Here is a 15,263-nt window from a genome sequence, read left to right as displayed (position 1 = left end):
CAAGCCTGTTTCGTGGTTGCCCACTCATCAGGAAATCTGATAATATAAGGAAATCCAGGGAAAAAACAATGAATCCGCCCCCTTTCTTGAAACCCTTATTTCGGTCCCCCTTTTCAACCGCTATGTTCTTAAATCTATACAATATCCAATAAATAATTAGGACGAAAATGACATAAATGATCTGTTTTTTGATTGATTCTGTATGCTAGAATGCATCAGACTAACAAAGCAATATTTTGTTGCTATCTGAGCCTAGGCATGTTTGGTAAAATCTCAGACTGGACGTTTTTATAAGAATAGGTGTATAAAGAAGAAGGATCGCCCTGTCTCCTATGGTGGCCTCCATTACCGGACACCGCTATAACAGACACTTTTCACGGTCCCGACTTCAAAAAACTGAACTAGTCACCAGACTTCTATGACGAGCCAGTAGTTTTACTACTCGATAACAGGGGCCTGGTGACTAGTTGTGTGTGATGCTCTTCAAAATGGCTGCCGTGTAGACGTAACACAAACCTATGGTCTGTTTTGAAGAGAAACATGAACTTAACGGAAGCCCTGCAATAGATTATCAAATTCAAAATGGACTGGGGCTCCTCGCCTACTTGAAGAGTTTATTGTCTATCTCAAAGACAAGGGTTAGAATGGACTGCTTGTGAAACCGAGATTCGACTTGAAGCTTAGATCGGGCTTCTAGAATTCGTGGGAATTGATTTTCCCTACTCTTTTTTGCGATTTTCTATTATGGCATGGCCTAGCTCAAGGGATAGTGAATCCTTTCATAGCCATGTATTACCTGGAGCTTGGCGTTGTTCCGGTCGAAATAATGAGGAAATGGTGGATAAATTCGTTCATACTGGAATTATCACATCGAAGGAAGTGGAAGATGCATTTAGAGCGGTGCCAAGAGGAGCTTTTGTCCCCCCGGAATTGTACGAGGAGGCGTACTATGACCAGCCGTTACGGGGGGACCCACATATACACATGTCGGCACCTCATATGTACGCAGGAGTGTTGGAAGCGCTAGACCTTTGCCCAGGTGTGTTGTGTAAATTGTTCTTAGCATGGCTCCTCTCGGCTGTTAAATTTCGTTTCGGAAATGTCTAGCTGTTAATGTTCACTTGTTTTTAACTAGACTGATTCTAGGCTTCCTGTTATTGGCTAATAAGCGATTGAAATGGAAGTATTAGATGGTAAACTTACTTTTTTCTAAGTGTTTGTTTGATAAATCAACAAAATTCTTTTTCTACTGTATGTTCCTGTAACTAATGTATGTACTTGTGCCTATTTTATGAGAATTGTAAATGACATTGCAGAGATATCAACCTAAATTAACTCACTTAATGATGTTTTTGTCTTGTATGACATAAATTCCTTTTTTAAGCCGCAAAGATGAAGCAGAAAATATTGAATGAAATTGGATGAAATAAAATATTTATGATAAAAAGATAAGATAATACAGTAAGATAGTTTATGATATATATGTGTTTAGTTTATAATAAAACAAGTTGTTTCAACTTGAAAATGACACAAATTGGTATGATCACACATATTGCCACTTATCTAACTTATGCCCAGAGGCTAATGCACACCTTTTTTTATAAGAACATCTAGTTTTCAGTTGAGGCTGGGCCTTATTTTTGGGACATTTTAAAGCTGAATATGTTTTAACGATGTTCTCAAATTTTAGTGTGTATAAATATATAATAGCCATAATGAATTATTAGGAAGAGAATTACACTAATGATCAAAAGTAATAATAAGGTTGTTGCTATAAGCACAATTTGAATCTGCATTTTAGAATGCACCAGGGCTAGAAAAGAAAAATTTTTCTGCTATCTGAGCCTTGGACATGTTCTTAGCATTTCCTTAAAATTTGGTGAAATCTCTGGACATTCTTTAAAAAAAAAAGGTTCTTATAAAAAAGAGTGTGTTTCTTTTAGGACACTTTAAGAGACTAAACTCTCAAATTTCAAGTGGATAGCCAAAAATCATCATTCTCCTATCTGTAATAGCAGGCTTAACATGTCCCCTTTGAAATAGTGTTTTTTTTGTTTTCACACAGTTGAGTAGTAACTAAAGTAGTAAATCTAGATCAACCTCTAACGTATTTAATGTTTTGTAGGTCTATCATTTTTGAATGTGGGCAGTGGAACAGGCTACTTCTCATGTCTTGTGGGGTACATTATCAAGCGCAACAGCATCAACCATGGAGTTGAGATTCGCAAAGACTTGGTTGAATTTGCTTGTGAAAGACGAGATGAGTTTCTCAGATTTAGTCCTCATTTGATGCGAGAGATATGTCAACCTGTCTTTCTTCTGGGAAACTGTTTCAGACTTGATCCGTCTGACAGAAAGTATGATAGGATATACTGTGGATCTGCATGCCCACCAAGCAAAGTTGCATTCATCCTATCCATGACAAAAATTGGGGGATTTGCCATCATTCCCTGCAGAAATAAGGTACTATGGATTTAGTAACAGACTGAAATTTGAAAATGCATCATTTCCCTATCAGTTCACATTCACATAATTGGAAAAAATGCATACTTGAAAAAATAAACATAACACCTATGGTATAAGGCTTGTTTCTTCATACATCCAAATGTCTTCTATATCCAACTTTCCATGACTATGACAATTTCGTTGCCAAAAGACAAGGAAAATGCAAGATGGTTGAGTTTTGAAGATTACTTTCTATGCAAAAGCTGTTGCTATTGTAGTGAATATAAAATGTACTAAGATTATTATAGATTCTAACTATACCCCTTTGATTGCAGTTGTTGAAGATAGAGCGTATTTCCCCGACGCGTGTAAAGCAGTCCGTACTGAGTGAGGTGTGCTTTGCCACACTCCTTCCTGTCCCAGAGAGAGAGTCTTCACTTCCCAAGCTCAAGTTTCCTCCTGACAACCTCAAGAAACAAGAAAAGGTAAAGATATTAGATACTAAAGGAAGATATTTTTGAGATGCAAGCCCAAGCAATGCTGTGATTTTTATTTGTCTTGCAAGAGCAAGAAAATGTAAGGGTTTTCGTATGCTTGCTCTTGGTGTATCCTTGCCACCAGAGATTTCTAAAATGCTCTTGTACCCAGCAAGCATTCAAGAAAGTAATTGAGCCATATTATTGTACGATAGATTAAATTCTACATGGTTTGATGGGATGTAGTGCACTACTGAAATTTACATCTCATTTGCATTAATATTTGTGTGAAAAACCCTACACAATTCACACATGTTATTCTGGCAGGGAGTTCACTCCTGACCTAGAAACCCCACTCTCAGGCTTCCTCCACTTTCTTCCTGTTGATATCTATAGAACTTATTATAGATACTTATTATATAGTTATTGTATATAGACGCTGCATGTGAGGCCGGCCAGTGATTTGCTGATCAGCCAAGGACAGGCAAGGACAACCCTCTCCAGACTCAGAGCTCTTCAGGATGCCTGTGGTAATTTGAGACATTGTTAAAGTGCTGCCTATAAAGTTGGACATTTGTTTTTATTTTGAAAATTGTATTCCAGTAGTGTTTCCAATAAAAGTGGGGGAACTAGCAATGTTTTCCAACGTTTTAGATTCCTCTCCAATCATCTGTAGTTTGTACAAATATAATTAATTCTTGTACTTGCCTTTTTCTCTCGACAGAGTGTTTCAAGACATCTCAGCCTATTCCCTTACCATTTTGTTATGTGCCCTGCTCTCTTCACCTACAAGAAATGAAAAAAGGCAAAAAGCTAAAAAGTGCACAGACTGCAAAACCAGTCCAGTCTCACATGTGCCCAGTTGATAGTCCAATCCCTTTCTTTGGTAACAGCAAAAGTGCCGGCATGTCTAGTTCTAATGAGAGTTTACTTTCTGGTACAGAGGATATATGGGATCACTTGCAGTCTGACAAAATTTGGGAAAAAGTCCTTGGTTATTACTACAGCTTGTGCAGTGTTACCCCACAGCAGAAGGAGAGAACTTTAGATGTATATATTAAAAAGAAGGTTAGTGCTGGATCAAGAACAGCAGAAATGAAGCGACCTCTTTCTTATGCAGATTTAATGCAGAAGTTACTGCAGAGCTCCCCGTCTTTGAGTAAGACAGACAACAATGCAGAGAATACTACCAATGGAAATGAAGCTAGCCCCAATAGAAACGAATCTATTAGAAAAGGAAGCAGTTATAATGCTCATATGCCTGACTTGGGATCGCCAAAGGCAAGCAATGATAGTCAGGACTCTCCAGAAGCAATCAATTTCGATGGATCTAAAAATGTTACTACAGACACAGAGGATGGAAAATTGGAAAACATGGGACAAACAAGTAATATTGAGAATGGTGGAAAACAAAGGAATACCAATATTGTAGAGGCAAATAATGTTCACATTGTTAATCCACACTTGGATTGTGAGGGAGGGCTTGCACACGATTCTTCTATTTGCCCCTCTCTTGAAATCTCTGAAGGCACACCCTCTAATAATCAACTCAGTAACAAATGTGTTAGATTAGAGACTCAGAATGGAGCTACATGCCCAGATTCACTAGAAGACCTAAACTCTGCTCCTAAATTTTCTCTGCGTTCTGAATCTAGTAATGGAAACAAAGAGCAGAAGATATTAACTGACTCAGCTGAGGGAGATAAGAGTGACTGTAGAGATATTTCTGTTAATAACGGTGGCGGCACTATGTATAAGAATGTTTTGCTAAGTGTAGATCAAAGACATATGGACCGGTTACGTGGGGTCACCAAAGGCAAGTGGGCTCTTGAGTATGACTTGGAACTTATCAGGTTTCTGACAGACATCACTGAGAAATCCAGTAAAGGGAGATGCAAGGTACAGTATGCCTAATACATTATGCATCACCTTTCTTTGAATTTTAAGCATTTTATACAATCTCGTCATAACACTAAAAAAAACTCCTAGAAGTGATAAGAATGTGAAATTTGTGAACATGTTTTTGTATTGGTTTTATTTTTTGTCAACTTTAGTAAAATGGTTAAAAACTGGTCTCTAATTTCTCTGATGTCATTTTGAGATAAACAACTGTCTCATAAACTGTTTAAAAATGGTATCAAATTTGATGTAAATTTAATGTCCTTTTTATCCCAGGGATGGTTCAAGTCAGAGCTAATCCGACCTGAACTCTTTGCACGTGTTGACACTCTGGCATATCCCAGGATAGGGTCCCACCCGCCCGAAAACCTGACCTTCCGTGCAGTCACTCTTTGCCGTATTGCCAAAATCCTGGACTCCACCCTGTACCTCCTCAGTGGACCCTCCCTCTCGATGGAGCTCGGCACTGCCGGACCCAAGCACAGACTGGAGTCCTTCACCAACTTTTCTTTCCTCTCCTCTCAAAATTCCTGGGGGATACCATCGGTTCAAGAGGTTGACAGCCCTGTGAAGGAGGGTGCTGCTGCTATAAGGGAGAGCATTGTGAAGGTGTGTTATGGAGATGAGAAGGCAGAGAAGATGCTTGAACTGGTGAGGAGTCAGGTGGAGCTGACTAGCAAAAAGTTGAAGCTCACACAAGGCTTGCAAGACCAATACAAAGAGCAATACAAGCTTCTAAAAAAGCAGGTATACAAGCAAAAGATTAAAGGAACTTTGTTGCAGCAATGCTAAAAAAGAGTTACCAAACTATGCTGTCATTTTTTGGCTAGCTTTAGCTTGCAGAGCTAAAAGCTATTCCCAATGTCATCGTCTGCATTTTGTGTTTTCAATTGCTTATTCACTGACAGTTACAGTGTATGTATATGCAATATTTCAAGTATTATTGAGCTTAGCTAATGTTTTTTTTTTTACTATTCTTGGTTTGTTGAGAGACAAGTCCTACCTTGGGCACCAAGGGTTTAATCTGAATGTGGCTGTTTTTTCTTAAAGATATGATTATCAAAGATTTATGCTTGCACAATGCATTTCTCCCTAAAGCGGTCAAGGTTGCTCATTTCTCAATAATTCCTCCTGTTAGACAGAAAGTTCTATGTGTTCTTTAGGTTACTCTACTTGATGAAAAGCAGCAACTGGTTCAAGTTGGCCGTACACGTGAGAATATAGCACATGAGCGTATGGGGTCTTCTGAGTCCTCTATAGCATCAGAACTAAAGCAACAAAGGCAGGAAGCAAATGGGAAACTGCAGAAGCTCATTGATCTACAGGCAGAGCAGGAGATGAAGAAGTCGAACTTGCTGACTGATCTCAAGAGGTTACAAGAGGAGGAAAAAAGGTAAGGGAAAGGATTGATCTCTGACTGGTAAGAATTGTTTTTAAAACAGTCATCAAGCAGACATTACGATGTAGAGACGGTAGACTTCTCAAATATCATTAACTGTTACTCTAAGCATTTTTTGTTTGGGTATAATGGAAGTATATGTGGGCTGGTAGTGGCTTGTATTGACACATTTTCTTTTATAGAGAAGTATGGCGTGCTGTAAGTGACAAATTCACTAAATAAATTAAATTGTAATTAAATTGTTATCACCCACATAAAGAAGTTTATAGTACTGTACTGTTTTTTGTTTTCTTCACAGACTTTTACAGCCTGAACCAAAATTGATGACTGTCTCAGACACTCCAGGCGTTACACCAGCTTGCCTACCCATTCCCTGCCCCCCAAAGGCACTCCCTGAAGCAGCCACTTTCACGAGAAAGGACCCATTGGCAGGCAAACAACCTTCTATCTGTGGAATTCCAACTCGATACCAGCTCCCTGCCCTCCTACCCCAACTTCGTTTTCTCCTTCCTCTCTGCCGACAGCGCTGGAGGATTGTGCAAGAGTTACTGCACTCCACAGAGACGACCCCCCCTGAGCACTTGCCCATTGTGACGGTCGATAGGAGGTTGCCAGTTAGTGAGCGAGGCCATGACCAGGAGAAGAGTGTACTGGTGCAGGTATACAAGGAGCTACGCTGCGAGGGTCTTAATTACAGGTGAGAGGGGCGTTCAGGTTTTCCCCTATTGGTAGTCCCATTCTATCTGATACAGTGTATCCATTTTGGTTATTATTGAAATTATTCTATGGTCTTGGAGAATCCACGTGTCTTGACCCAAATTGATCCCTTCATGGGTAACAAATAACTAAATGAGCACAATCATTATTTGAAATAGGTGTAAGATAGTTGACTTCTGTGCTTAGACTTGATGTTGGTTTTGCTCTAGATGGAACAAGTGGAAGTATGACCAATGGTGGGAGGTCAAGTTCATTGGTGAAGGGATTATTGACCAGGTGGGTGTGGCTTGCTTGCCCTGAGAAAGAGTATAAATACTTGGCTACAATGCACCCTGAGGGGAGAGGGAAGCTCAACACACCTTGCAAGGGTAGTGAGGGTAGAAATGAATTTGCTATCCTTTAGTTTATCCTTTATTTTCAGACACTGGACACTATCCATAAGAATTAGCCAAGTGTATCAAAATGTTACCAGCCTTACCCCTTTCAGTCTTGTGTACTTTTTGCCTGACATGTCATTCATCACAGGGTGGTGGTTTCCGGGAATCACTTGTTGAAATGACTGATGAACTCTGCCCACCAGAGTTTGGCTCACTGGAGGTGCTTCCTTTCTTTGTCAGAACTGCAAACAACAAGGTAAGACAATGTATTTTTCATAGGATTTGTCCCTATTCATCCTAAGGATCTAATGTTACCCACTGAATGAGTCACCTTGTTATTATGGACAGTTCTCAAAAAGACGGTTGTAACTTCTGTACCTTATAACCCACTTAATAGGGACATACAATAATGAGGACAGTATCGTAGTACCCAACTGTGTCCCTTCAAAAAGACATCGAGGTGTCAGAATTATTTGGGTTTCTGTAAGGCAAACGTTCGCTGTACAATGGCTCAGCTCTCTATCGCAGAATGAAATTTCCGGTGTGATTTTCATGTTTACCTCCCTAACAGGACGCTGTTGGCGATTATCAGGACTCGTACCTGCCTTCCCCCTCATGCACGGAGTGGTCCGTTTACGAGTGGTTGGGCAAGATCCTTGGCGCACTCTACCGCAGCGATGAGAACATGACTTTGACCTTTCCGCCGTTTCTATGGAAACTTCTTGTTGGCGAGCATGTGACGTGGGCTAAGGACTTCGTGGATGTGGACGAGGCGGCTGTCATGTTCACGGGTGAGTAACATCTTGTTTCCATTCTGAAACGCATTCTGTTCGGGACCTTATTTTCCTTTAAAAGGGGAGGGGTGTGGAAATAGATATTTTATACATACTTTTTTCACTCATCATTGATCAGAAAAGCTAATCCACTGGCTCCCTTTAACAGATTAAAACACTTTTTTTTCAAGTAGATATTTACAGCTTTTTTCACATTGCTTAGCACACTGGTTGGCGGACTAAACTTGTATGGCTCTCCAAATTACTTGTTGGGATAGGAGGGACATTGTCCCTTAAGGCCTAGTCATCCAATCACTACCATAGCATCTCGATTAAAACCCGGCTTTTTTAGATATTTACAATTTGTTCTTTCCGCTTGTTGTGTTAGATGAACTGGAGCGTATGGATGAAGATCTGTACGTGGCGACGTACAGAAACGAGTGCAAGTTCAGCACGGTCCTCAGCGACGGCACGACCAAAGAGCTCATTCCTGGCGGAAATGACGTCACTGTTGGGCCCGCAGACAGGCAGCGGTTTGCAGCGCTGCTTCGTGAGGCACGGATGACGGAGTCGGTGCAACAGGTAATCACGTCAGTGGTTTACCTCCATATAACGGACAGTCCTGGTACTGAATATTGTGCTTGTTAATGGAGGTTTGAATCAGGACTTGGCAATGGGTCTGCAATTTCGAGGTTCCACTGTCAGGATAATAAGAAGGTGGCCTGTTTGACACCTATTCCATGTGTTGCAGGTGCTGGCGTTGCGCCGAGGTCTGATGTCTGTGATTCCCGAGTCCGCCCTGAGTCTGATCACGTGGAACGAGCTTGAGCGAGGGATCTGCGGCAACCCAGACGTCTCGCCATCGGTGCTGAAAAGCGCATGTAAGTAGCCAGCTTTGCTTGGTTCTTTCATTGTACGATGCAACTTGGACTCTAAGTAGTCATCGCTGTGTGTCCTTGGCAAGGGGGGGGGGGGGGGGGGTGTGGAATGTACGGCTTCAATCCGCAGTCGTTGTGGAAAGAAGTGAAACGCTCGACACTGCGGCACATTCTTGGAGTCTTGGTGTATCTACGACGGAGGTATATTTCAGTCTTGTGGTATGCTGTCCCAATAGTCGTGAAAGGTGAAAAAAGTGGACTAACCTTGGGGGTGGTGTTAGGCAGACAACGAGGGTTTTTTTATTCATACTTGTACCCATTCTCCCGCGACAGGCAAATACGGGGACGACCTGTCCGAGTCAAGCGAGTGCATCAAGTTTCTCTGGGCCGCGCTTGCGCAGTTTACCAATGACGAGCGGAGCAGGTTTCTGCGTTTTGTGACTGGCAGGAGGCGTCCCCCCGCGCCTTTCACGGTCGCCAAGGCCGGGGATGGCCGCAATGCGCTGCCCACAGCCTCCACCTGCGCCAGCACCATCTATTGGCCCGCATACACGTCCGCTGCCATGGCAACGGCCAGACTCAGGTAGGGTCGAGTTTCATGGTATGACTAGAAAGACAAGCTTTAGAATATATAGATGGTTTGCGTAGGCGTAGTTAAACAAATCAACACAAGGCTGAAGTGGTACATTTTACGGCTCTGTGAAGACAGCAGTTTCGCTGAGGTTTCGTGCATTAGCCCTTCGTCGGGGCAAAAGCGGTTTTTACAGAGGCGTTAACTTAGATTTGTTGTTTTATTCTATAAGATCGATCTTACCGATGCTGCACATGTACTTTAGAGCTTTTCCATGTTTATCCTGCTTAGCAAGCGCAAATGTTAAAGCGACCTTGTGGCTCATCAGATAGAAGAGGGGAAGGAAAACGATGACAAGCTCTTTCATTCCTCCCCCACTCCTCCCCCCCCCCCCCCCCCCCAAGCGCGCGACCCGTCTTCTCTCTTTTTTTCCCATCCCCTGCACTTACTACACAGGTACGCAGGCTATCCTAACCAATGATGCAAGCATTGTTTGTCCATCACGCAAAGCGCAAAACTTCCTTAGGAAATTGTCCAAATCTTTTATTTGCGATTTCAGGTACGCGGTATACAATTGTGTTGCCATTGATACAGACACAAGTCCATGGTGAGAAGAGATCTTGGCATTGATACAGACACAAGCCCATGGTGAGAAGAGATCTTGGCGTTGACGACCAATTGACGTTGGACTTTTGACTTTGAACTTTTAAAATGGTAACTATTTTATAAGCTTGATGCTGAAACGAAGCTTGAAGTTGAAACGAAAAATAGACAGATAGAAACCATATACAGCTTTTTAGCTGTTTACCGTATGGTACATATATATCAAATAATCTACTATACAGAGAAAAGTAAATGTTTTAGCTTGCAAAAATATATATGCTGTAAGGAGTTGCAAATAAAAAGCTTATATCCAAGGCGATATATGTGTGTGTAGCTACATCTCGCCCTCTAACAATCCAATACTCTGTACTATACCAACGCCTAACTACACTTTCGCTAAACCAAAACCTCACCAAACTTCGCTATTCCGGACCCTCGAACACTACACTACACTTCGCTATTCCGGACCCTCGAACACCTCACTTCGCTATTCCACACCCTCGAACACCTTACTTCACTTCGCTATTCCACACCCTCGAACACCTCACTTCACTTCGCTATTCCGGACCCTCAAACACCCCACTACATTTCGCTATTCCGGACCCTCGAAAACCTCGCTACACTTCGCTATTTCGGACCCTCGAACACCTTACTACACTTCGCTATTCCGGAACCTCAAATACCTCACTACGCTTCGCTATTCCACACCCTCGAACACCTCACTACACTTCGCTATTCCACACCCTCGAACACCTCACTACGCTTCGCTATTCCGGACCCTCGAACACCTCACTACACTTCGCTATTCCACACCCTCGAACACCTCACTACACTTCGCTATTCCGGACCCTCGAACACCTTACTACACTTCGCTATTCCACACCCTCGAACACCTCACTACACTTCGCTATTCCGGACCCTCAAACACCTCACTTCATTTCGCTATTCCACACCCTCGAACACCTCACTACACTTCGCTATTCCACACCCTCGAACACCTTACTACACTTCGCTATTCCACACCCTCGAACACCCCACTACACTTCGCTATTCCGGACCCTCAAACACTTCACTTCGCTATTCCACACCCTCGAACACCTCACTACACTTGGCTATTCCATACCCTCGAACACCTTACTACACTTCGCTATTCCGGACCCTCGAACACCTCACTACACTTCGCTATTCCACACCCTCGAACACCTTACTACACTTCGCTATTCCACACCCTCGAACACCCCACTAGACTTCGCTATTCCGGACCCTCAAACACTTCACTTCGCTATTCCACACCTTCGAACACCTCACTACACTTGGCTATTCCACACCCTCGAACACCTCACTACACTTCGCTATTCCACACCCTCGAACACCCCACTACACTTCGCTATTCCAGACCCTCGAACACCTCACTACACTACGCTATTCCGGACCCTCAAACACCTCACTTCGCTATTCCGGACCCTCGAACACCTTACTACACTTCGCTATTCCACACCCTCGAACACCTCACTACACTTCGCCATTCCACACCCTCGAACACCTCACTACACTTCGCCATTCCGGACCCTCAAACACCTCACTACACTTCGCTAATAAGAACACGGAACATTCTACTAAACTTCACTACGAATCCTTCTTGAACACTTCGCTACATACAACCCCATCCCTGCTCCCCTCTGATAAAAAAAAAAACATCCACAGGAGTCCCGGAAACTTGTGTACATTATGTAATCTACATACATAGCCGCTGTCCATAGCCGGTATAGCCGGTAGCTCAAAGGTAAACAATTTCCCACGGACGTAGATTGTGGTCGAGTCCGCAGCCTTGCAGCGGTCATTCCCAACCTCTCAATCGGAAACTTCCGAATAAATATCTTCGGAATCGAGCATCATAAAAGAAGATGGCGGCCATATGAAAAAAGAGTTCTACGTCTCTCTGTTATGTACCCATAGTACGAGTAAGAGAGACAATTCCTGCCTTTGTTGTATGCTTAATGAAATTTTCCAACCATTTTCATTTAAATTTTCTGATAATGTATCTTATATAACTTTGAACCATGACAGGTGGCGGGTGCTTTTACTTTTTTTTTCTTTTTTCTTTTTTACTAAAGTTATAAGCGTAAGCTTAATTGAGTACAGTCGGACGTCTATTAAGCGGCCCTCTATTAAGCGGCCCTCTATTCAACGGTCATTTACCAAAGTCCCGAATTTTCCCCTTTATGTTTACTGTAAATTTGACCTCTATTGAGCGGTCACCTCTATTAAGCGGACGCGGTCACCAAAGGAGGGTCCCAATTGGTTGATTTCATTGTTTTTCACCTCTTTTAAACGGTCATCATCAATATTTGTCAGCATGACAACAGACAGTGCACGTCATATTTTTAACTGTCTAATCTAATTACTATGGCTAATCGTCTTGTGAGACTTGTGTGGTCTTGTGCGGATCAGTCGCATTAAAATTCCTCGATTACCAATTTCCGCTTTAGCCAGCTAGAAGAAAAACTGTCACCTTCAAATATGTATTCACAAGGAATCTCGAGTCCATAGCCACCACCTCTGTTCACCCACTTCCCTTTGACTACGACTTTTTCACAGTTCGTAGGTCTCTTGAGATATTTGGTAACCCACGTTGACATCAGTTTGGGAATATGCCTGATAACTTCGTAATCGTCAACTAGAGTATTCGGGTGACCGTCTCCATCCATCACCGTTTTGTCGGCTTTTTCTCTTACGATTGCAACAGCATTCGGATCCTTTATGTTAGTTGGTTACCGCATAAGTTTGTAAACATCTTCTAGTGCTGGTTCCTACTCCCACTCCCACTGGTTCCCATGAGTACTCATGTACTCATGGTATCCCCGAATGAATGCAACTGGGTCAGATTTGTGAGTTTTTGGGTACGGCAACGCACTGCGAGTTTTTGATTCGACTTCCAAAATCGCGCAAACCCTTAATGACGGATATCGACGGAAACGACGCGTGTAACATCACCCTAACGCACTCATTTACTTTACGTAACGCCAGCGGAAGTAGCTCATGCCCATAGAATTGGGCAAAGCCACAAGAGCCGTATAGGCAAAAACAAACTGACTAGGCGGTTTCAAACATTTCTGGATCAAATTGGAATGCACCAGGCCCCGTCTTAGGGCTAACATGATTGTTACTGTTGTTTATGATAATAAAAAGTTCTTACGTATAATTACAGCCCGATTTACGCTAATTTAGGGGCGAAAATAGCAAAACCTCTATTAAGCGGTCACTAAGCTAAGTCCCGAGGGTGACCGCTTAATAGAGGTTCGTGTGACTCATTTTAGGGTATCTCTTAGCATATGAAGTTTTATTCACAATGCAACATGTCTTTGATACCTGCTTTTCTATATAAATTAATTCTGAAGGCTTACATGGATATATGGATAATACTCGTCATCATAAGTAACTTATTATAAGGGAGCGGTCATTAATTACTGGGGGGGAATATGTAGAAGGGGGGGGCTAGGGTTTTTTTGGGCACAGATTTAGGGAGGGTCACATTTTTTTGGTGTGTTCAAGATCGATAAAGTGTGTCCATACAAAATTGGCCATCCTTAAGTGTCATTGACCGTCCTTAGGTGTACACCTAAGGATGGCTAGGTACACCTAAGGACGGCAAGGTACACCTAAGGACGGCCAAGGACACCTAAGGACGGCCAAGGACACCTACGGACGGTTAGGTACACCTAAGGACAGTCAGGCACACCTATAGACGGCCAATGACACCTAAGGACGGCTAAGGACACCTAAGGACGGACAGGTACACCTAAAGACACCCAAGGACGGCCAAGGACACCTAAGGACGGCAAGGTACACCTAAGGACGGCCAGGTACACCTTAGGACGGCAAGGTACACCTAAGGACGGCAAGGTACACCTAAGGACGGCAAGGTACACCTAAGGACGGCCAAGGACACCTAAGGACGGCAAGGTACACCTAAGGACGGCCAAGGACACCTAAGGACGGCAAGGTACACCTAAGGACGGCCAAGGACACCTAAGGACGGCCAAGGACACCTAAGGACGGCCAAGGACACCTAAGGACGGCCAAGGACACCTAAGGACGGCCAAGGACACCTAAGGACGGCCAAGGACACCTAAGGACGGCCAAGGACACCTAAGGACGGCCAAGGACACCTACGGACGGTTAGGTACACCTAAGGACAGCAAGGTACACCTAAGGACGGTCAAGGACACCTAAGGACGGCAAGGTACACCTAAGGACGGCCAAGGACACCTAAGGACGGCAAGGTACACCTAAGGACGGCCAAGGACACCTAAGGACGGCTAGGTACACCTAAGGACGGCAAGGTACACCTAAGGACGGTCAAGGACACCTAAGGACGGCAAGGCACACCTAAGGACGGCTAGGTACACCTAAGGACGGCAAGGTACACCTAAGGACGGCCAGGTACACCTAAGGACGGACAAGGACACCTAAGGGAGGCAAGGTACGTCTAAGGACAGTCAGGCACACCTATAGACGGCCAATGACACCTAAGGACGGCTAAGGACACCTAAGGACGGACAGGTACACCTAAAGACACCCAAGGACGGCCAAGGACACCTAAGGACGGCAAGGTACACCTAAGGACGGCAAGGTACACCTAAGGACGGCCAAGGACACCTAAGGACGGCCAAGGACACCTAAGGACGGCCAAGGACACCTAAGGACGGTCAAGGACACCTAAGGACAGTCAGGCACACCTAAGGACGGCCAAGGACACCTAAGGAAGGCTAGGTACACCTAAGGACGGCTAGGTACACCTAAGGACGGCAAGGTACACCTAAGGACGGCCAAGGACACCTAAGGACGGCCAAGGACACCTAAGGACGGCAAGGTACACCTAAGGACGGCCAGGTACACCTACGGACGGCAAGGTACACCTAAGGACGGCCAAGGACACCTAAGGACGGCAAGGTACACCTAAGGACGGCCAAGGACACCTAAGGACGGCCAAGGACACCTACGGACGGCAAGGTACACCTAAGGACGGCAAGGTACACCTAAGGACGGCCAAGGACACCTACGGACGGCTAGGTACACCTAAGGACAGCAAGACACACCTAAGGACAGTCAGGCACACCTAAGG

General features: G+C 43.8%; 1 protein-coding gene across 2 annotated transcripts; it reads left to right on the top strand.

Annotated features, from left to right (window-relative positions):
• Positions 1 to 461: 461 nt before the first annotated feature.
• LOC5507564 lies at positions 462 to 10,457 on the top strand. Of its 2 annotated transcripts, XM_001628125.3 has the most exons (16): positions 462 to 1,039; positions 2,126 to 2,463; positions 2,781 to 2,930; positions 3,358 to 3,451; positions 3,646 to 4,820; positions 5,097 to 5,567; positions 5,984 to 6,213; positions 6,518 to 6,916; positions 7,146 to 7,212; positions 7,462 to 7,569; positions 7,885 to 8,104; positions 8,475 to 8,668; positions 8,838 to 8,967; positions 9,298 to 9,547; positions 10,095 to 10,135; positions 10,177 to 10,457. In XM_001628125.3, the coding sequence occupies exons 1-16, from the start codon at positions 745 to 747 to the stop codon at positions 10,185 to 10,187; spliced, it is 4,173 nt and encodes a 1,390-aa protein (XP_001628175.3). In that variant the 5' UTR covers positions 462 to 744; the 3' UTR covers positions 10,188 to 10,457. The 2 variants fall into 2 exon arrangements, with proteins under 2 accessions (XP_001628175.3, XP_032232143.2); XM_032376252.2 differs by having other exon boundaries at positions 463 to 1,039; positions 10,095 to 10,457.
• Positions 10,458 to 15,263: the final 4,806 nt, after the last annotated feature.

Source organism: Nematostella vectensis, chromosome 4 (assembly GCF_932526225.1).
Source record: "Nematostella vectensis chromosome 4, jaNemVect1.1, whole genome shotgun sequence".
Taxonomy (NCBI): Eukaryota; Metazoa; Cnidaria; class Anthozoa; order Actiniaria; family Edwardsiidae; genus Nematostella; species Nematostella vectensis.
Note: the sequence above shows the minus strand (reverse complement) of the source record. Positions and strands in the feature narration are given on the sequence as shown.

Excerpts from the sequence above, each read along its gene's own strand:
- LOC5507564 (XM_001628125.3), top strand. The coding sequence starts at position 745 with ATGGCATGGCCTAGCTCAAGGGATAGTGAATCCTTTCATAGCCATGTA. Across the intron at positions 1,040-2,125 it reads AGCGCTAGACCTTTGCCCAG|GTCTATCATTTTTGAATGTG; the intron begins GTGTGTTGTGTA and ends AATGTTTTGTAG. Across the intron at positions 7,570-7,884 it reads TCAGAACTGCAAACAACAAG|GACGCTGTTGGCGATTATCA; the intron begins GTAAGACAATGT and ends CCTCCCTAACAG.